The following is a 22,381-nucleotide window of genomic DNA, read 5'->3' on the forward strand; positions in this document are numbered from 1 at the left end:
TGCTTCTCCTGTTCCCAGTTCTCAGCAAAAGATCCTCCACACCCTGTGCCCAGGCCTTGGTTGGTCCTTGCTAAATGGTCAGCACCAGGTCAAACAAAAAACAAAACTCTGCGCATGCTAAAGAGTCTCCTGAACAGTGGGTATGAACATGGACACCAATTTTCATTAGATTTGTAAGACTAAATATCTTTGAAACTTTGCCTTTCTGTCAACTTGAGCCAGAACTAGATAAGCTAAAAAAAGTGTGAAGGATATAAACAGGGTGAAAGAACTGACAGATATGTGATTGAGTCTGCTTCTTTTGGAAACCAAGCTAGAAGATACTCAAGGAATGAAGTAGCGCTCTGAAAAGCGGTTAAGGTACATGCCAAAGATCATCACATTCAAACATAAGTACTTGGGCAGGGCAGCCTCATCAGAGTTATCCTCAACTACTGCAGTACTTCCGTGCTCCAGACAAAACAATGTTTGGATGTGGAGGAATGTACAACTCAGTAACCGAACACTGACGTGTTTATCCTTTATTTCAAGTTTGGGTTTGGTGGGGTTTTGTTGCTTTGTTGTTATTGTTTTAAACATAAACTGAACCCTTCTTTAAAAGAAAGAAGGAAATCTAGAAAACTGAAAGCACAATACAACCACGCAGCCTCCTCTGATCAAAGCTTCCTGGTGGTCTTTAATAGTAGTAGCCTATTGAAGAAATCAAGGATGAAATAGTCAGTAGCTATTAATGTATGCAGGATCATCTGCTTCACAAATAAACTGCTAGTTGTTAACTCAGAAACATAATTTTCATTCAGTTGACTAATGAAATGATACCTCACTGTAAGATTTTTCAGAGGGTGGTCATCATCATTACCCAGGTTCAAGGGCTTAGCTTTTAGTCTCTAAATACTTATTTTCTTCAAGTGACAAGACTCCGTACTTCTGCCTCAATGCAACCCACAAAAAAAATGTGTCTCCTTGCTTTTAGGCTGGCTCATCACCAGCCAGAGCCTGAGTTACAGTTCCCAGTGGCAGAATGCAGCCTATTCAAAACAGCATGATTAATTTAACTAAAAAGAAAAACCACAAGCAGAGAGAAAATGGATTAAAAAACAACAAAACCCTACATACATATGGTCTTATCTGAGACTTGCCTTGTTAACATTCCACTTTTTTCAGCTATAGGGTGAAGCGCTTGCTGGTACTGCCTGAGTACAGCTGCTGCCTCTGACACTATAACCTGAATCCTTCCCCCTCTCCAGAACAACCCAAAGCTGAATTCAGGTATTGTTCCTCCCATTACAAAGCAGCTGAAAGCAAGCCACTGCCAGGTTCCCAGGAAGCTGGGGAAAGGCTTCACTGCATTTAACCCTTAGGGCTCCCTGGAACCACCACACCGCATCCTCTGATGCTAGGGACACACAGCACCTGTAATTCCTACGTTCTTCATGACTTGTTAAATGCTGTATCTGAGAATGCCACAGATGATGCAGGCATAGAGCGTGGAAATGGTGCTATGAAACAGGAGATTTTGTTTTCTTCAGTGCGATTGGGTGTTACAATTCATCTATAAAGATCTAATAGCAGGACTAGAGAGGTAATATGGTATTAACAAGTATTTACTTTCTGGGTTTTTTTTTCCCTCCAACAAATAAATGTATTCAACTTTCCAAATTTGTTCCCCAGGTTCTCTGTAAGAGGAGAATCCAGTAATGTAATGGATTGACAGGAAGGCAGCTGTGCCCAAAAAGACACTTTTTACCATTTCAATTATATGACCATTATTCACAATAAATATACACTGCTACGTTCCTTGTGCTCAGAATAGGAAGTAAAGACAGCAGTATATATGTTATGTTTATGGATGTCTAGCTTACCACAGCTGCAACTCGGTATGTAGATCTGACAAAGAAAAAGCTGAGACAATGAAAAAAAAAATTATCTCAAGTACTGATGAAAGTGACTGGCAAGTCTTATTTAACCAAGAGGTTAGGCTTATATTTGGAAGAAAAACACTGGTGACTTACATTGGGTCATCCAAATACCTGACATAGCCAAAGATTCCACTGACACAAATGAAATTATCACTAAAGTCAGCTACTCCGAAAAGATGTAGTCCAGACATCGGGATTTATCACAGCTGCATTCTTATCTAAAGCATTAAGCATCCAAATTTGACAAAAAAATTAAAGAATTTCAGAAGAAGATGACCTATTTCAACACAAATTAAATGGCTTTCCAGATGGATTCTCAATGTTTGCTTGCCTTCTACAGTTTAAGACTAAGTTATATATTTTTTTATATATATTTTTTTATTAAGTACTGTCACTTAATTTCACATCCTCTTTCATTGAACATTTACTGTAGATTCCCACAGTGATCAAAATGTCCTAGCTTATCAAACATTTTTAAAGTTGATCAGGTCAATGCCTATGTGTTATTTCACATAATGTACTCAACTATGATTACACAGTAAACAATCTAAAGACACAATTAAAAAAAAATTAAAAATATTACAAAATAACTACAACAAACACTTGCACATCTTTTCTGAAGCTGGAAAGTGTCATTTTCCAAATGTCTCCACTTATAAGCAGCAGGCAACCTGCAAATGCCTGTACTGTATTAGTGACTTCAACTGCAGAGTGCCCCTATATTAAGGATGCATGTATGCGTGTGAGCACGTCTGGAGCGTAGGGCTAGTTCCAGTATGTCTCCAGAAATACTGGAGCTTGTTTGTTCTAACATCACTACAAAAGAAAGAAACATTAAAAAATCCCTCAAAACCAAAACAATCTAGATGATGAAGAATACATGGGCAAACTTTTATGCCCCTTGTTTCTAATTCTTCCCTATTCCTATTTAAAACATACTAGGATTTAACATCAAAATGAGCAGCTTTTCTCTTACTAAGTAAACCCTAAACCCAGTTAAAACTATTATGAAGATGACAGTGACTGACAGTTACATGATGACACACATCACACCTGCCAATACTTACTTTTTACCTCATTCGTGCAGGTTTATTTTTTTTCCAAGAGTATAGTATTTATTAAGACAACATTGCCTAATTCAACATGCAGGAAAAGTTGTTTAACTAGCTTTTTAACATTTGGCTGTAAAATAAGAGTTAATTAATTTCAAACAAATTAAACCTCTGAGTTTCAGTATTTTTATTCATATGAATATGACCTTAAGCAAGGCAATCATCTGATGCAATAGATACTTTATATGGATAGCACTTTTAAAGGTAATACAGATAAGAGTATTGTTCTGCTCACGAGGCAGAGGGAGTTAACTCATGAAATATTCAGTTTTAATTAAGATTACTGTATCAAAGGCAAGGCTTAATGCAGAATTGAAGCAAGGATCAAGGTTAATGCCTATTCTAAAGCAAATTTACATAAATTATGTTTCACTAGTGTACCATAAGTCTTATTTTGTCAATATATACCATGTGAGATCACAGAAATTAGAGATAGAAAACATCTGTTTAGTCATCTCTCTCCTCCCTCCAATTCTTTCCTCCAGTTTACTTCTGAATGCTTTGTCCACTGACATTTTCAATAGCTCAAGCAGTGGGGCATTCCACTAAAACTTCAGGGGAAAATATTATAGACTTTAACATCTTCAATAGAAAGGGGTTTTTATGGTATTCAAAGCTGAGATTCCCCTCATCTTATTTCATTACTCCTACTTAGACCTCTTTGGACTTCTCTAAATGAATCCTTTCTTGGCACTTGAAGGCTATAAATACTTTCAGACATTTCCATCATCCCTTGCTAGCTATTTAGCCAAATTAGTGTAGGGATCATCTCTCCATCTGAAGCTCACCAAGCACACAGATAGCTATAAGTAATAATTACACGTGTTCATTTCCTTTAATCTTTCTTCACAAGTCATTCCCTTCTAGCCTTTAATTTTTGCCACTCTTCATGCCTACATCTTCTTTTAAGTGTTACTACTTTCCAATTATTTTCCTTTCTCTGAACAGCTTTATTTCAAGTCATTTCCACTTATGCATGCTAGCTTGAATTTACCACTTCATCCTGACTATTCACTGATGTATGTAGGGTTTTGCTGTTTTCTTTTGTTTGTTTTTCTAATAAAACATCAGGCTCAAATCTCTCCTCTGTTCATGTCAAACCACTACAGAAAAAAAAAAAATACCTGCACTAGAAACTAGCATTTTAGCCTGTTAAAAATATGATAAGCATAAGTGTCTAATAAATTCAAATTGTTTACATTATTCATTTTCATGTTTGAGTCTGATTTTCCAGGTTTTAGGCACCATCAACTTTGGGCAATCAGTCTGAAACACCGTTGGTTTTCAGAGTACAGGTAATGAACCTTTTTTCTTTGTATTTGTCTTTTTTAGTATCTGCATAAACACTTTCACTAGCAAGAAAATTAAAGCATTATTCTTTAATTTCCTATCATATTGATAGTTCCTATCATGTTTGCTACCTTTCTTCCTGCCCACTCCAACACACTGAGCTACACCAGCGCCTGAGCACAAGGTAAAGTTACAAAAGCCTCACCTGAGCCAGACTGAGATGGCTTCGCTCTCATCGGATGGCAGTCTGGCTCACTGAAGTGAATTACAGGCACTGAGGAGAATTAAAATTTGGGCTATTTTTGGTATGAGAGGTAAGACAGTGGTTTGAGTAGGTGTTAATCTAATCATAGAAGTGATAAAAGGAGATTAATTTTCTGCTAAGGAGACACTGCCATGATAACTCTCCACCTGTACCTCTATTTCTCCCAGTCATTAAGAAGTGGTCTGGTTCTGGTCACAGCTGCACAGAAAACATGCTAAATTAAGTGGTCAACTAGCACTCCACAGGCTAGTGGAAATACCTACCACACCAACAAGGTGTCAATGCCTTTTGCTTTGTCTAGGAGGGAAGGAAAAAGGTAAACCAAGCACGGGTTGACCAGCAGACCAGCCTACCACGCAACAGCTCCAGTCAGTCAGTCACCACGTGTTCCCAGTTAGCCATCCTTCCCCCTTTACTGCCTCTACTGGTTGTCCATTGCATTTCACGATACAAGTTGATAATTTAGACAAAAAGCTTAGCTATGTCAAAAGCTCATTTGTAAGAGCTAAGTATCTAGGATGAAGTCAAATGGCAAGCCTCTGTCACTTAACTAATAGGTAGTCAGCTAAACACAAAAGCTAGATTTTTCAGGATACGATTAAAAAGTGATACAGCGAGATTATGCCATTGATGCCCCTGCTATACCTGTGCAATTAATCAGAACAGATTACTTCAGTCTCCCAGTCTTCTAGACTGTTAGTCTAGCATCTTTCACAAGCGCTACAGTCATACAAATTAAAAAGCTTTTCTCTACCCCATCAGTGTTATACATCCATTAGAGGCCACTCCAGGCTACAAAATATCTGTTGCAGAAAGTCTTCCTAGGCCATATGCTAGTAATAAATGAAAAAAGACTGGAAAAGACCATTTTGTAACAACAATCTTCAGTTTTCTTCTCATGTCTGTGTGGTAATCTCTTAAGTCAATCTGTTTACTCTCTGTATCAACTATAGCAATTTTTTTAATGTATATGATTCTTTAGTTCAACTATTGACATTCTCTTTCATATTTCTTGCCTAGATATCTAGAACATGGAATGCCCTCTTGTTCATTTTATGTAGGTCACAGATGGTCCACAACATAGCCAGCACTCTTCAATTATTAAATGAGATCAACTTGGGTCTTCATCTTCTCTATCTATGCCTTTTAATAAATTCTCTAGCTACCACTCCTCCTATTTTTTTAAACTCACTACTAACCAGAGACTGAATTCAGCACCTTTCAGAAGATACAGATGTTTTGTCTGTATATTCTACTCCTCATACTGGAATGGTTTAATACGTTCATAAAAGTATGATGAGTTTCCCACTCTTCATCTGTATTATATTTCAAGAAACATTTATGGACAGTGAGCATGCAAGAAAAAAAAAGTATGTAAAAACATGCACACTGAAATGTTCTAGGTGAATTGCTATGGAGACCTAGCATCATGGCTTTTTAGAAATGGCAACATACATAAATTTATAATCATATTCAGAAATAAGTATTAGTTAGGAAACAAGACAACAATTTGAAGATTGAAATACATAAATTTTGGCACTGGGATTTTTTTTATTTTTTTAAAAACTTTTGTCTACATGGGTAACAGCAGGGTAATGGATGTTCATCTGAATGAAGCTAAAGTTGCCCCATCACATGTTAATAAAACACTTACAGATCAGCATCTGCTCATCCAAATTAGATCTGTCTTCAAAGATTTTGATTTTAATTTCAGTTAAGTTGTGCCCAAAAATCCCATCTGAATAAGCCAAATCATATTTTTAAATTTTACCTCTAAAACACATCCTGAAATTTAAGTAACTGAGTGGCCTTTTTTTTTTTTTTTTTTTAATTCTTCTATGAATTCCACTTGCAGAGGTTATACCTTGCCTCTTCATATTTCAAAACAGCAAAAGTAGAAGCTCTTACCTTTCTTGACATATTTGGCTTTCTCATGTGGAAAAAGATCACTCGGAGCATTTTCCACAAGACACCGAGCTGTTCTGCAGTTGCTGTTATTGAAACACAGTTCAAAGACGTCTGGTTCACATTGCAATTTCAAGGATGTAAAATGACAGATCATCATCGCAGAATTCTCCCAAGTAAGTTTCTACCAGGAAAACCTTGTCATTGAAAAGATCAGGTTTCAGCACTTGTTCTCAGGAATAAGTTAAAAGCAGTCCAGCAAAAGGAGATTGGAGACCAACTCCAGCTTGCCAGCCATGCAATGCAACCCTGGGCATGCTCTTCCCAAGTATACAATGCAGCATAACTGGCCAACTTAATCAATCCACAGAAGGAATGGGTGCGAAGATGTACAAATCAATTATTTCCCCTATTCTGCAAACGTTTTGACAAGGAATATGACATCCAAGAAGGAATATTTGATGGTGAGTTTTTCTGCTTGTTTTACAAGCAATTCAGAATAATTACTGAGAAATACTTTAGTCCTTCAGGATAGAATAGCTTCAGATAGCTACAAGGTAAATCTGCATGTGAGGCTGTCTTGACTCTGTTTCTAGTTGGTGGAGTAAAATGAGTACATCAGGATATGGTTCACTGTAACCTAATACAGATTTTAAAACTTTTCATAAACAGCGTGGTTTTACATGCTCATGTCTACATCAGAGTGCAAGGGATGATGTTCTCTGCATGCCTATTTCTCTCCATTAACTAGAAATGCACACTGACTAACTCAGGTATACTTTTACTGTGCAGACACTTATATATAGCTAGTACCAATCTCACCCAAAATAATCACGTTAGCTCTTCTTTTGTCCACCCTCCAGCACCTCATGTGAGAAATTAAACTGTAAGGTAGTAAGGACAGAGACCTTGTGCAGCATCTCATGCACCTTCAGACATTCAGCACCATTTTCAGCTTTTAAAATAATAATAATAATAAATTTCATAGTAGATTCACCTGTTGATCAACCAAATCACAGGGATTTCTTTAAAAACATACTGTACTGAATCAAGCTTTTCCAAGTCTGAGCTACTGTGGGTTTTATTTCAGCTTATTCTGTCACTCTTCGCTAAGAATAAAAAATTTTCGTGAGATTTACTCATACTCTGCTATCAATTTTCCACACTGCTCCCCTGAAATGTTTTCCAGTTTTCATTTCCATAGATGGAGAAGAGAGATTATGTCAATTCTTAACTATTCCTCATCTATCAAAAGGCATTCTTTTGTCAGCAAGCTTCATATTTTGAAATCCTCTCTTTCAAATTAACTGTAATGCAGCTGCTTCTTTTGTCGAAGATGCTGTGGCAAGCCCCACTATCCCCTATCAAACAAACACAGAAAGCAGCATAGGGTCTTTGGGGGAGGAGGGATGTCAAGCAGAAAGTCCATAGCTAGAAGTGACTACAGCTAGCAGGGCAAAACAGTACAAGTATTCACCAAAGTGATCCAACATATTCTTTAATGCACCCTTTTGCTACTTTGTGCTCTAACACTGAACATATACACAGCCTCGGTATTTTCCAACCTCATCAAAAAATGGAAGGGGTCCCTGGTACAGATACAATGCTACTAGTTCATTGCATATGTGATACAGCAAAATCATCTGTATTGAAGTGACAGGTGGGGTGTAAGTACTAAAGAGAAGATAATCTAGATAGGGAGAAGTAAGAGCACATTAGGCAGGGAGATGAGGACAGGGACCATATCAGAACTAGTCCAAGGAGCACATCAGTAAAGAGAACATAAAAGTATAGCCAACTCTTAGACCATCAGTGATTCTGAACCATCTTTTGTGCTATTACTGAAGTTGCAATTATCTTCATTATTGTATGTGCAGGGAAGTAAAAGGTATATTTAATAAGTGAAGGCTTGCAGAGTTAAGATCTTGACAGGATATCTGTGTCCTTACAACTCTGCTGAAGTAAACACAAAAGAGCAAGTAAAGCTATTTAGGCTAAAAGACAACGGCAGCAAAAAGTAAAGCAGGTAAATTTGGCCTTGAGTAGTTTTAAACCTGGAATTAGACATTAGTTCTAGCCACCAGGGACATCCAATGTAACTATTTGAACACAAGGGCTAGTTCTAGTTTTGAAATTCTATTTCACTGAACCAGGTTCTATACAAACACTCAATAAAGAAATGGTTCATTCCCCAAACAGGCTGTGATCCAAACTGTCAGAGAAACTAGCCAAGTTATTTTTAAAAAAAGAGACAGATAAATTTTATGAAGAGTGTTAATGATGTCACCTGGGGGCTCAACAGGTTCTTGCCAGTCTTTTATCATATCTTCCTAGTCATATCGTCTTAAATCAAGAGATTTGCAAGATCACTAATGAACTCTACTCTAATTCTCCCATTTACCTTATCTTAGTATTGTGTCCTAACTTACTTCTATGAATATCTGCTGATTCTGGAATAGATTGTGTGCATACACTAAACGGTTAAAGCAAAGTGATTAAAAAACTTATCATACACAAGCTGGTTTTAGATATATATGTTATCAAGAGAGGTTGTGCAGTACTTGCTTAATTAATCTTTGCTGTCTTAACAGATGAACCAGATGTACTATTATATTCTTTGTTCTTCCCTAAAGAGGGGATGAGCCGATTATTTATCTCCAAACAATAGGAGTTCATGTATCACAGTGAGAATTTTTTTTTAATCTGGGAGGCAATCACTAACAAGCTTCAGCTGCAACTGCTTGATGTAAACACACTGTGAATTTGTTCCTGAAGAATTTAATGATGTTCCTTCCATTAAGTACATTAAACCAATTTCTAAATAAGTATGTAAAGAAAGGGATGGAAAGGACAGAGTTTGGAAGGAGCGAAACTGTTTCATCTTTCATGTATTCATATTTACTTCTTTTATACACTAACACATTTTCATAGATAAGTTAAAATTTGAAGCTTCAAATACTGTTTACAAATAATGCACTGAGAGAACAGAAGTTAAAGAAACTGTTGGTTGATGCAACACATTCCCTATGTCACACAGCAATCTAAGAAACGTGAAGGGTACAAAGGAATATATAATATTAAGTTCACAGGGCCAAACAAATTGTTTGTGAAAGTTATTAATAGATTCAGAGTATATAAAACTCTTTGTCACTACTGTAGCAAACTTGCAGACCTACCTCAGAAATCACATTTTTTATTTGATTTTATTTGAAAAGTACAAATTTATTGTAAATCAATTTTAGAAAGCCTTAACATATAGGTACTTATTGGTTATATGAGTCTGCAAATTCTTATGGAGATGCTACTGAAATAAAAAAAACTAAGATTAAATAGCAAGAAAGTTTTGAAATGAGTCAATTTTTCTAATTAAAGACAGAACAAATTCATGAATTCCCTTTATCTTCCTAATAATCTCATCTGAAGTCCTCCCTCCCTCCCTCTCAATAGCCTTTCCCTTGTCATAACCAAAATTTCTTCCATAAAACTGATTTTCAATAATTCATAACAATTCGTCTTGTTAAATACATTCAGTGTTTTTAAGACACAGATTAAGTGTCAAGCTGGGCAGTATAGCCAGAAGCTCTCTGTAGAAATCAAGTAAGTTTTCTACCTTAAATACTGAAAAGAAAGAATTCAAGTAGAATAGAATTTGATTAAGAAATCCTCCCAAGAGATTGTAAAGCTGTATTAACAGTATACCCCAAAAAATGAAAACAAGATCAAACTAGGTCAAACAACATCACATAGCTCAAACATAATTAGTTTTTCTAAAAGATCTTTTCTGTATCAACTAAAACTAGAAGGAATCAAGCATATTCGTTTCTTCACAATTTCAATTAGAAAGTACTACATGAACTAAGACTACTTTTATTTTTATTCACAGCCATGCTGAGACTTAAAAAAAAATAGTCAGCTATTTGGTTAAAAGTAATGTTTTCTCCTTTCCTTGTGCTTAACAGCAGGCTTTCTCAAGCTGCCACAGTTAGTGCTAAAGTGCTAACCTATGTCACACCATGCTGTGCATCACATTAAGTTCCCATTTCAGCTCATGAATTTCTGCCAGATTAGTCCAGTGACCAATAAAAGAAAATGGGAAAATAAGAGTTATTTATTACCTCTTATCACCAACTTCCCAAACCCGCTGAAAATCAACAGAGTACTGATCAATAGATCACTATGCTTTTTAATCGATAGATAGATCCAGCAAAATAAAGCATGTCTGATGCATAACATACCTATAAAATAATATAGGCATTAGGATCAAATACAACAGTAATAGTATAAACTAAAAAAAAAAAAAAAATAAATGCAGCTATAAATTTGCCAACCACTAAGAAAGCTGTTCTAACACTTTAAAAAAAATCTTTTAGATATGGGCAACCATGAAGTCATAACTGTAAGAGGAGGGGAAGTTTATTTGGAGTAGTAATGAGAATGAGATAACCCCTGAGTCTACAGTTTATATTCAGTCACTCCTGTCAGTGGAAGGCTATCAAGCAAAGGTCTTCTGATGGACTAGACAGACAGGTATACCATAAATCTTAATAGTTCTCATGAAGAAAAAAAGGGAAAAAAAAAGAAAAAAAGCAGCTTTTAAGACCTTTTCCATCTATTTGCATTTTTTTTAAAAAAGTAAATGCTCTCTCCTGCAAGAAATTACAGCAGGACCATTCTGGGGATGACAAGTCTCGTGGCCAGACTGGACTAAGCTGTGTAATTTTATGTACTTTCCTCTGAAGCAAGAGGACGACAGTGAAATGCAAAGAGTCATTTGCAGATTAAATCAATAGGGCAGAAGCAGAGGCTGATGACACCCTCTCCTGTAATTTAAGTCTAGAACTCAAGTTACAAAAATAGGAAAATACATGAGGGTAGATTTTCTTAAATTTTGTTTCTGGGATATAAATAAACATACATACACAATCAACTCCAAGAGACACTTTTACAATCATCGCCCTTCTGAATGTTCACTACTTAATACTCAATAATTCAACATCTTAACATCATATAAAAATTATTCAAATATATTAACATTTTTGTATACAACTATTCGGATCTCTACCTAATTTTGAGGTACTGCTGCTCAGTACTTCCTGCTGGGTATATAAAGCAAAGTAAGACACTCTCCAAATTCAAATGCACGATGTACTGTAATTATGTCTTGAATCAGCTTGCAATATTATCTATGAGATTAAAATCTTTTTTTTTTTTAAATATTCAACAAGAAAACAAGAAATCTCACCACAATATAAACTTTGATCATGAAGTTCTGAATGCTAAGCTCATCTGAGAACAGGATAGAAATATATTCTACCAAGAAGTTGTCCCCCACACTTACATAGCTAACGTTTGCTACAAACTTCTCAATTATTTCAGGTAAAATTTTAGCACTGACTCTATATGGTTATCCAGAAAGAGATAAGCACAACACTTCAGAACTTTCACAGTAAAGGGTAAGCAAAGAAAAGTGGTTTCAGAGAAGAAAGAGCACAATCAGCAGGAACTTTCATTTTTCCAGCATTTTGCTTGTTTTTGAGAAGACTAAAATGACCAAAAAAAAAAAAAAATCTACTTACAGACATATAACCAGCACAAGAGCACGTTCTGTATTTTTCATGCACTCTAAAATAAAAACATCTCCCACTCAGCTTTTTAACCAGAGCTTTTTCTCTGGAAACTCACTAACCTGCTCACTTGTCAGTGGAGAGTATTCTGTTAAACACTCTAGTCAGGCCAGATGTAAAAATGTTCCTATGAGCAGTCCCAGCAGCAAGGAAAGCTGGAACACAATACAGGAACAGTTGATCTAGCAAAAATTAATAATTCTCATTCTGTTAAGTTGTCAAGTGTAGAATGGAAAGCTTAGTGTTTTCAAACATTAACACAATGTGAGCTTGAAGAAGCAATTACAATGTTTGCCATTTGAAAAAACTGTTAAGTTGACAGTATTCCTCTTTATCAAAGTTGCTGCATCAAGGGGATCTAACATAACATGCTAACAGAGTTAGTACTACAATCGCTTCTGGGGTCCAGAAAGGCTATGCCATAAGAGAAGCAAAATCTTCATCAGATAAGTAGGTAACAAAAACCAGACATCTTTCCAATCTTGCAACTGGAATTTTACCATGATTGGCAATTTACAAAAAAACAACCAAACAAACAAAAAACAAAACAAAACAAAATCAAAAGGCAGTTTAAATATCAAATTCTCATCTGAAAAAGCAAGATATAAAGTATGCTTCTAACACAACAGGGACAAAGAAATCTTGCAGGTAAATTGCCACATACTGTTTCAGTTTACATATATAATATTAGCTATTCCTTTATCTACCCATGCAGGGCAGACAAGAAAGCAAGACAGAAAGAAAACAAACCTCTCAGATTTTTATACTGCAGCAAAGGGCACTTCCCCCCCCCCCCCCCTTTTCCTTTAATTAAAGGAAATTATGTTCCTCTGGCTCCCTCCAGCTGGAATAATGCTATGTACATCAGTGGGTTTGTGTATTTCTAATAGACCCATATGATATTGGCACTTAACACACTACCCTAAATCTCGTATCTGCAGACTTATTCTAACTTCAGATAAAAAGCTCTCGCTCTGTGGCCAACAATTTGCAATGCTGTTTATTGTTTTGCCAGACACACAACTATCTGAAAATATTTTCTGAATATTATGAGTAGTAGTAAACCCAAACTCGATTCTGAACGTAAAGAGAGACTAAGCTTTTTTAAAGATGATCTAACAGTTTAACTTTAATGCATTAGCGTGAAAATGCAAAGAGAACTGAAGTTACCAATGAGTTACCTATTCAGTAATTTTCAGCTCTTAGTATATTCTGAGAAGTTATCATACCTCTCTGCATAGATGTCCTTCCAAACATTCAGGGATGTATTAACAGGAATAAAATGTGCAAAAGTATTCAAGACAAAGGGTTTAATTCCATTTTACCTAGTATAGATAACATCATAGCTCAAAACTGCAAGTAGATCTCATCAATCCTCTTTATGAAAAGCATATTTCACAAGAAAGCAGAAGCAAGATAAAACATCTAGAAAATGAAAACTGGTTAGGAGAACTGAATTGATTTGAAGAAGCAATTGAAAAATCATTTTGGTAGAAGAAAAAGAATTGGTTAATTTTGGCTTGTAAACCATAACTGTAACAACAAAAATATCTACTTGCTTACTGGTTGTGATATGAAATTAGCAGCCTTTATCCCCTTCAATGTAAAATGAGCTGATTTAATTTAAATCAGTGTTGATATTTCTTGCACGACATTTTGTGCATAAATTTGCTCATATGTCCTATACTAAGGCACATTTTTATAAAGATAATAGTGCTATATTTCTGCCTAAATGTGGGAAACCTATAATGAAATACTACTTCTATAAATCAGAACTGAATAGTCTCTCAGAACCTTTGCAAAATGCACTTGCGGTGGGCATTATAAAGTTTCTTTGTATCCCTCTGTTCTATAATAAGTGCACTTGGACACAATGCACATTTCATATTCCACACAGTGGGTCCATGTGGACACACAAATCATACTCCTGGTTGTTCCCCAAGCCTGAAAAAGCATCAACTGCTGTACCTTGGTAAGATAACCCTATGACTTATCTGTTCCTGTAGGATGCAGACTGCATACCCCATAGTTACACTGGTTTTAGCATTGTGTGAAAGTACATTTGCATTTTTTCACCATTAAAAAAAACATTTTACCTTTTAAAATACTTCAGCCACTTGCTCCACTTAGCCTATATCCAACTAGAACATCAACTGTGCAAGTTTTGTCCCGGAACTTAACTGCCCAGTGGTGGTGGCAATATCATCTTCAATCTGTTAAATTATTAATTACACCAAAGTGTGCCTGAAGAAAAACATTTAAAGATCTTGTCCTCTGAAATGGCTGCAGAAATCAACCTCTTATCACATGGTTGAAAAACCAAGCAAATAAATTCAAACAAATTCAGCGACGTGTTACAGTAACACACAATGTGTTAAAAAACATTATCATGAAAAATTAGAAGTACTAAGGAAAACTGAATATTCTGGAGGAAAAGGAGCATGGAAAACTTCTCAAGTGAATGCAGACCTATATTCATATCTGTACGGACATCACAGTGTAAAAATATAAAATAAAAAAATCTTAATTTAACTTCTTCTCAAACAATCCTCACTAGATATGTGAAAATTTTATTTTAAAATAGCATAAAACCAAGAGAAATTTCAACTTTTAAGGGGGTAACTGATTTAATAATTTTCATTTAATATTTAATAATTTTCATTTACAGAAGTGGAAATTTGCATGTTTGGGTTTTTTCCTTGGTGCTACTCCCCTCTACTAGTTAATGAGGTAAAACAAAATGAATAAGCCGAATTCGTTCTCATGTAACCCAATTACAGCAAGAAGTTACAGCAGGAAAAACTCTGTCTCGTATCAATTGCAAAGATCACGTTTCTGAAAGGAACACATTAGCTTTTTGTTTGAAAAAAGTATGAGACCATTTTAAGGACTAATTAACATTAAAAGGCAAAAGTTAGATTAAGATTCAAATTTTAAGTTGAAATTCTATTTAGTAAAAGTGAAACATTTTCAATAAACCCTAGCATTAAACAGAAAATTGAAATTTTGCTGCTTATTAGCATAAAGTTTCATTTTTGAAAAGCTAATAACCAGAATTTTCATGTGAATAGAAATTATGCACAGAAATAAGAAGCAATAAGAAATATCACAAAATCAGCAACATGACAGATCTTAAAGCAGCTGCTAGTCCTTCTCAAAACTTGACTGAGACTGTTGATCAACTTTAAAGCCAAGGCATGCTATTTTCTGAAAGTACATGGGGAGAATTAATAAGTATTTGGTTTGTGTACAGTCTTTCAGTTTACAAATTAGAGCACATAATATTAATGTTGAATCAGTTAAGAAGCCAAATATTTGATTTAAAATATTTTAAACTTCTGCACAATTCAAGAATGATTTCCATGCTGTACACACAAACAAGAAAATAAAAGATTGTGCTATCTAACTGCAAAATGTATCGATACTGCTAAGGATAACCCAGCTCCTAAATATTAAATTTATTTGAAATAAATACTTACATAATAACTAATGACAAAAATCAGTGGAATATAAATTGGTTTAAACTATTCAAGAAAAAAAAAATGCAATTACATATTATGCCTAGATTAAGCTACTTCCAAAATCTATTTTCAATTCTGTCGTATGTTACTTTATGTTAGACATTTCAAGAGTTTTTAATGAAAATTTAATGCAAAAATGGTTTTAATAATTAAAAATATTTTTTAAAACTAAAAATTTGATTTTTCTATAATCAGATCTCATTTCAACTTCTTTGCCCTAACCTGGTTAATGTTTAATACAATCTTTTTATATCTTTATAGTTTAATCTGCATATATTCAGAAAAATAAGGAATTACAGCCATTCTTTGGTAACACTGCCATCTAGTGTACAATCTAAATTAGGACGAAGCATTTATTTGAATTTTTCCATTCTGCAATTTAGTCTAAGGGGGAATTATACTCCATGTACAAACTATGTCTTCAATACTGCTTAACTGTGCATTGGAATAAAGACATATGTTCTCTCATCTGGAATGCATGTTAAATATGGAGACATAGTAATTTTGAAAATACACTGTAAATCTCTGTTACATAATACATTCATGACTTAAGTATACCAAGATGTTTTTGATAGCCAAACATAAGAGAATATACAGGTAACATCCTACACACAAATTTTATTACGTAGTATTCCCAGTCTTGTCATCATCACTCCCTTTCACACGACTTGAAGAAACTAAACTGAAATTTGCTCCTTGAGACTGGCAAAGTTCAGGCAAAGCTTTAAATTTCACAGTTGCAGTGTGACAGCCAGTTGTTTTGCTTCTTGCCTGTTCTTTCATCTTATGTCTTAAAGGTTGCACTCTTTCTATCTTAAAAATGAAATTTTGTTGGAAGATCACAGTGACAGTCTCTTCAAACGCTTGAAAACAGCAGAGAGAAAGAAGTACCTATACAGTGGATCGTCAGTAGATTTAGAGCACAAGTGAAACCAATCTGAGCATTACATGGCTTGTATCTTATTTTCTCCTGAATTTCTATAACAGTCTCATAAGACTCCATTTCTTACTGAACTAAACCTAGATCAATCATTGTTGATAAACTAACATTACTAAACAAGACAACTGCCTTTTGCCTCAGTATTCTGAGTTTCAGCTTCAACACTCCATGTCTTCTATAAAAAAATGCACTACCTGGAGCAAAACACAAATCCAGCACCCTGTAAGGACAGAGCTGTGACCAATACCCTGACTGACAGACTTCACAGTACAGTGAATTGAAGAATCAACACAACATTCATAGGAAAGCAATTCTTTCCAGCTACAAAGTGAATAGATATAGCTGGCCAAATTTATGCTTTCTTATGAACACTAAGGTCCCTGTATTGTTTGTACTCCAAAGATGCTATAAGTAGCTACAAGGCTGCAGCTGTCATCCAAAGGCTGGTCGGAAACTGCCTGCTTCAACAACCTTTGGTGTCCCTTCATATGGCATTTGCCCATAGGAAACTTCACGTAGCTTTAAAATACTCAAAGAGTTCAAGGTCCTTCTGAAAGCATAGTGAATTCCTGCGGTGCCGTGGTATGACAGAAGACAGACAGAAACAAGTACAGGATGCATAAACATGTCTAAACTTGATTTTTTTCAGTCACCTCCTGATTACATCTGAAAGCTAAACCACTGACCACTCAAGAAGGTGCAGACTGTAAGCTGAAAAAAAAAAAATCACTCATCTAATTACAAAAGAATAAATGCCTGTATTACCAGATTTTTGAGGTTGTTGTCTAATAATTTCTCATGGCTCAGATCATATAATAACCTTTAACTAAAGGAGTGGAGAGAAAACATTATGTCAAGGTGTAAGTTGACTACTGCACCTATAAAGCATCTGTGTTCCCCACCACTATTAACAAAGATATTCACATACCACTGATTAAATAAAGTATTATAATTCCCTAGCTCCTAAATTGCCTGATTTTACAACATGCATATTGGTTATTCTACAAATGTGGGAAATAAATTTTGCCAAACGTTTCTGTGAACACTGAACAGTGATGATTAAAGCAGTAGCAAAATTGTTTAGGTATCTTGAGCATACGTTTCCTAGAACTTTACATGAACGCAGACATCAGATTTAAATAATCCTTGGTTAAATTTGAGACCTAACAAGGGAAGGTAGGAAATATTTCTGTAAGTAAAAGCTAAGCACAAATGGAAAGCAGGAAAGAAATTCAGATCTTCTAAGATGGACATGAAAGATCTAAGAATCAAGTTGATAATAGAAAACTATCTTTACTTACACAGAATAAGTATTTACACTTTACAAACCCAGAGCTCTAGACAAAACTCCAGATTTACTTAATTCCACTCAACTCTATAGTTATGCTGCCATCTAGTGAAACGGGATATTGACTCTTCTCTGCAAAACTGTTAAAGCTGGTACAGATGAAAAACATGATCCCTAAGATACATGTATCACAGCAAACATCTTTCACCTGCGAATACCTTATTCTTCCCTCTGCTTCTACTTCACCACTACATTTTTGTAACATGCTTTACAAGGCGACTAATTTTGGCCACAGGACAGTGAACATTTATACGCTTAACTTGAAATGCAAACAGGCTAACAGACTTCAATGAGAAGTCAAGGAACTAATCAACACAAATCACAGTCCACAATCAGGAAATTTAGCTATTAGAAGATTTCAGACCATTACACAGATAAAATCTTGAATTCATAGCTAGCAATACAGATGAACATTACTCTGAGCCTTCAATGTAAATTACTGTTGTGGATGTTTTCTCATCACATTTCATTAGAATGATGACTTATGAAAACTAATGTAAAACCTTTTAAAAAAATCCAGGCAGTAAAAAGGAAACAAAGAAAGTAAGTTCATGCTCACCTGAGAAAATATATTTGCAGTTGGAGCAACTCTGTTGTCCACAATACTATATAATATTGCTAACAATCTGTCCAGGGGAAATGGCTTAGGTCCAAGGAGGTGATTGCTGGTCTGCAACAGAAACAAGACTTTTCAATCCAATAGATCTCTCCTGGAGTACCACAAGATGTTATTCTCACATCGTTTTAAGTCTCTGGGAGGCACTGTAATTCACAGTAGTCTTTCATACAGCCTACTCATATATTATGGAAAACACTGAATACATGCTTATTGATCAAAATAAAGATATAGACATGGAGCTCTATTTAACATGGCAAGAGTTCAAACTGCACAATAAATAGGAACACTTTTGAGCTGTAACAGAGGATCTTAGGCCAAATTTCCCATCACTAGATTTATAAATTTACTTGTCCTATTAAATTACCTTGCCCAACCTAAAGATTAAAGAGGAAAGACTACATTTTACGGTATTCTCAAGGTGAACATAGTTTTCTTCAGTTTATCAACAGTAAGACAAGTTAGGCTTAAAAGCACACATAATTTCTAGCTAGTGAAAAAATTAAAGGTTTAGATTTATTCTATTGTCTACAGTCAGTCTATAATCCACAATCACCTACAAAGAACCCCACATAGCAGAACAATAGTTTTTTTACAAATCTATAAAAACAAAGATACACTTGTTCGATGTGTTTGACTTACTGAAGACAAATATTTGGATTTTGAAAAAACATAAAAAGATTCTGCTAAAGTATCAATGTATCTGCTTCCTTTGAATCATTTTAGCCAACAGCTTTTCTCTTCCTCTCACAGAGGTGCAAAGTCATAACAAGAGTTCCTCATCTTAAATGCCACACTAAACTAGCCTAATAAACAGCCGTATGGTCTAGAACATGAGTAGAATAACTTGGCAATGGGCACCAACTGTAATACAGGAAATCATATTTGAATGTAGGAAAAAAATCTTTTTTACCCATGTGGATGGTTGAACGCTACAACTTATTGTCCAGGCAGGCTGCTGAGTCACCATCCTTGGAGATATTCAAAACTCAACTGGGCATGGTCCTGAGCAGCCTGCTCTAGGTGACCCTGCTTGAGCAGGGGGGTTGGACTAGACCAGAGGTCCATGCATACCTCAGCTCTTCTGTGAGTTTTACTTCCTAAAACTTTTTTTTTTTTTTTAAATTGGATCAACTATTTCTGCAGGAATAAAATGTATTGACTGCTCATTTTTTTCCAACAGAATTGCTGAGTTTCTATTTTTGGCTGATTTTAACTTTTTTGTTTTCATTTTCTCTTTTACTTCCTGCTCAGAGGAGGGTCAGCTAGGAGGTCTGAGCAGGTTGCTCAGGACTTTACCAGTCCTGTCTTGGAAACCCCCAAGGACAGAGACTGCACCACCTCTCCGAGAAACCAATGTCAGTGCCTGGCTGTCCTCATAAGGAAAAAGGTTTTCCTTATATCCAGTGTAAACATCTCATTTCAGCTTACACTCATCATTTCTCACTCTCTCACCATCCACCATTGTATCGTATAGTCTTGATGATTTCCTTGCGTGTACGGGACAGGCTGCTTTTAGGCCTCCCTCCTCCAGCTTGGACAACTGCCATTCCCTCAGCCTCTCTTTGCAGGGCAAGCGTTCCAGCCCCTGACCATTTTGATGTCTCTGTGCTGAACTTGTTCTGGTTTATTGATGTGCATCTTGCACTGGAGGGGGGCAAAACTGGACAGAGTATTCAAGATGCCCAAACAGTGCTGAGTGCGAGGGCCCAGAGTGCATCTGCCTCCCATGAGTTCAGCTGGCTAAAATAAAGAGTTCAGCAGACTGAGCCCAAGGTCAGCTCCTTTGCTGCGAAGAGCTGCTGTATGAAGAGCTACCTGCCAGCTACAGACAGTGTTATCAGAACACAGCTATTTACTCAACTCCACATTTACAGAGCTATTCTGCCCCTTGTCTGTCTTTTCCACCACACACATCTTCACACCTCAGCTGATACTTATGGACATTTTAGGCATTACAGGTTATTGTACATATTAACATGGAATTCAATTGAATTCACAGAAATATGAGTTCCTGATTTTTCAGTGTTAAATATTTTTAAAATAACCAATTTTACAAAAAGGAGAAGTACAGTTCATAGAGCAGAACTGGGTAGTATTACAAGTCAGGCACCATTGTTAGGACTACAGAGATTTATGACCCAGACTGTCAAAAGTTCTGACAAGGGAAATGTTTGTTTCCTTTTAAGTTCATATTTCATTCTCTCTACTTTGACACCCAGTTTCCTTTTTTGTAGTATACAGTGATTTATTCTTACTACCAGAGCAACCAAGATTAAACAGGAATTTCAAAAGACAGTTTTTTTCAAAATGCTTCTGGGAAAGAACACCTCTCAAATATACCACCAGCATCTCTGTGGCATTAATTACCAGTAAAACACAACCACTCATTTCTTCAGTAAAACAAAAAGGTATTTCTAATACATGTTTTAGCTTTTCAAATCCAGGAGGTGTCCCCATAGCTGCCTCTTGGCTAACAAAGAAAACTGTGAGAAATAATGGCACATGCAGTCAAAACTTTAGCATGACACCCTCAGTCAGAATGCAGGTACGGTATAAGTTATGAATTTACAATCTCCTGCCCTTCTGCTTCTAAACACGCCAGTTCTGTGAATCTTATTCTTTATTATCAAGAGAAAAAGTCAACATACGGTAATTAAAACGTGTGCACTCCAAGCAGCTAGCAAGCACAATTAGCATGTAGTGATCCCTGAAGTTGTGTTTAGTATACAGTTACTTCACAAGTTTCTTGCTCTCAATATTATCAGCTCTCAGCTTAGACAGAATACTGTTTTGAACTTTCAAATCAATTGAGAGAAATGCTTTCTTCTGGAAAAGCCAGAAGAGTTAATTCTAATAGAGTGTAACTTCTAGAAGCAACACTTCATTTTTACTTCGTCAACAGAAATAAATTCCTGGATGAATAGGAATGAATCATAGAATCATAGAATGGTTTGGGTTGGAAGGGACCTTAAAGCCCATCTAGTTCCAATCCTCCCCTGCCATGGGCAGGGACACCCTCCACTAGACCAGGTTGCCCAAAGCCCCATCCAACCTGGCCTTGAACACTTCCAGGGAGGGGGCATCCACAGCTTCTCTGGGCAACCTGTTCCAGTGCCTCACCACCCTCACAGTGAAGAACAACTTCCTAACATCTAATCTAAATCTACCCTCCCCAACTCTCTCAGCTTGTCTTCATAGGAGAGGTGCTCCAGCCCACCGATCATCTTAATGGCCCTCCTCTGGACTCGCTCGAACAGCTCCACGTCCTTCTTATATTGGGAGCCCCAAGGCTGAACACTACTCCAGGTGGGGTCCATCTCAACCAGGATTCAGTTGGCTTTCTGAGCTGCAGGGTTTAGAAATTCCTCCAAACAGAACATAATAAAGAGTAAGATTTTTTACAAATCACCTGCAAGGAGCTAAGGCAGAATACTACATAGAATAGTATTTATAAAAATCCAGGGGACCCCTCAGCTCACTTAAAAACAAAGATACCTTCCACATTCATAAAACCTCTTCAAAAAGTTTTATAGCCATCAAATTATCTCTGTGTGTCCTCTATTATCTATCTTTCCACCTTGGCAATACACTTGTCTTTTGAACCATTTGACTTTTCCCCAGTTGCCACTGTCTGTGCTTGTGCTTTTTATCTAAAGTGTCACTGGCCTAAGCCTTCCACTGTCCCACAACTGCAAGCCATGTATTCATATTCCAAATTTTCATGAACGAGAACCAAAGATGTTCTTTAAAGAGTAAAAGCTTAGCCCAAAACTCTCCCTTAAACCCACACAAAAGGGAGAAAGTCCTTAACTTCAGCTAGCTGAATTTTCAACCTTTT

At 36.1% G+C, this 22,381-nt stretch overlaps 1 protein-coding gene across 2 annotated transcripts in view; it reads right to left on the reverse strand.

The window, feature by feature from the left end:
* Positions 1-22,381, reverse strand: part of ORC5 (origin recognition complex subunit 5) — a 74,406-nt gene that overhangs the window by 20,760 nt on the left and 31,265 nt on the right. For both annotated transcript variants that reach the window (XM_075738068.1, XM_075737992.1), the window contains exon 13: positions 18,484-18,594. In XM_075738068.1, the coding sequence (XP_075594183.1) occupies positions 18,484-18,594 (111 nt within the window). The remainder of the gene's footprint in view (positions 1-18,483; positions 18,595-22,381) is intronic.

Source organism: Balearica regulorum, chromosome 1, assembly GCF_011004875.1.
Source record: "Balearica regulorum gibbericeps isolate bBalReg1 chromosome 1, bBalReg1.pri, whole genome shotgun sequence".
NCBI lineage: Eukaryota > Metazoa > Chordata > Aves > Gruiformes > Gruidae > Balearica > Balearica regulorum.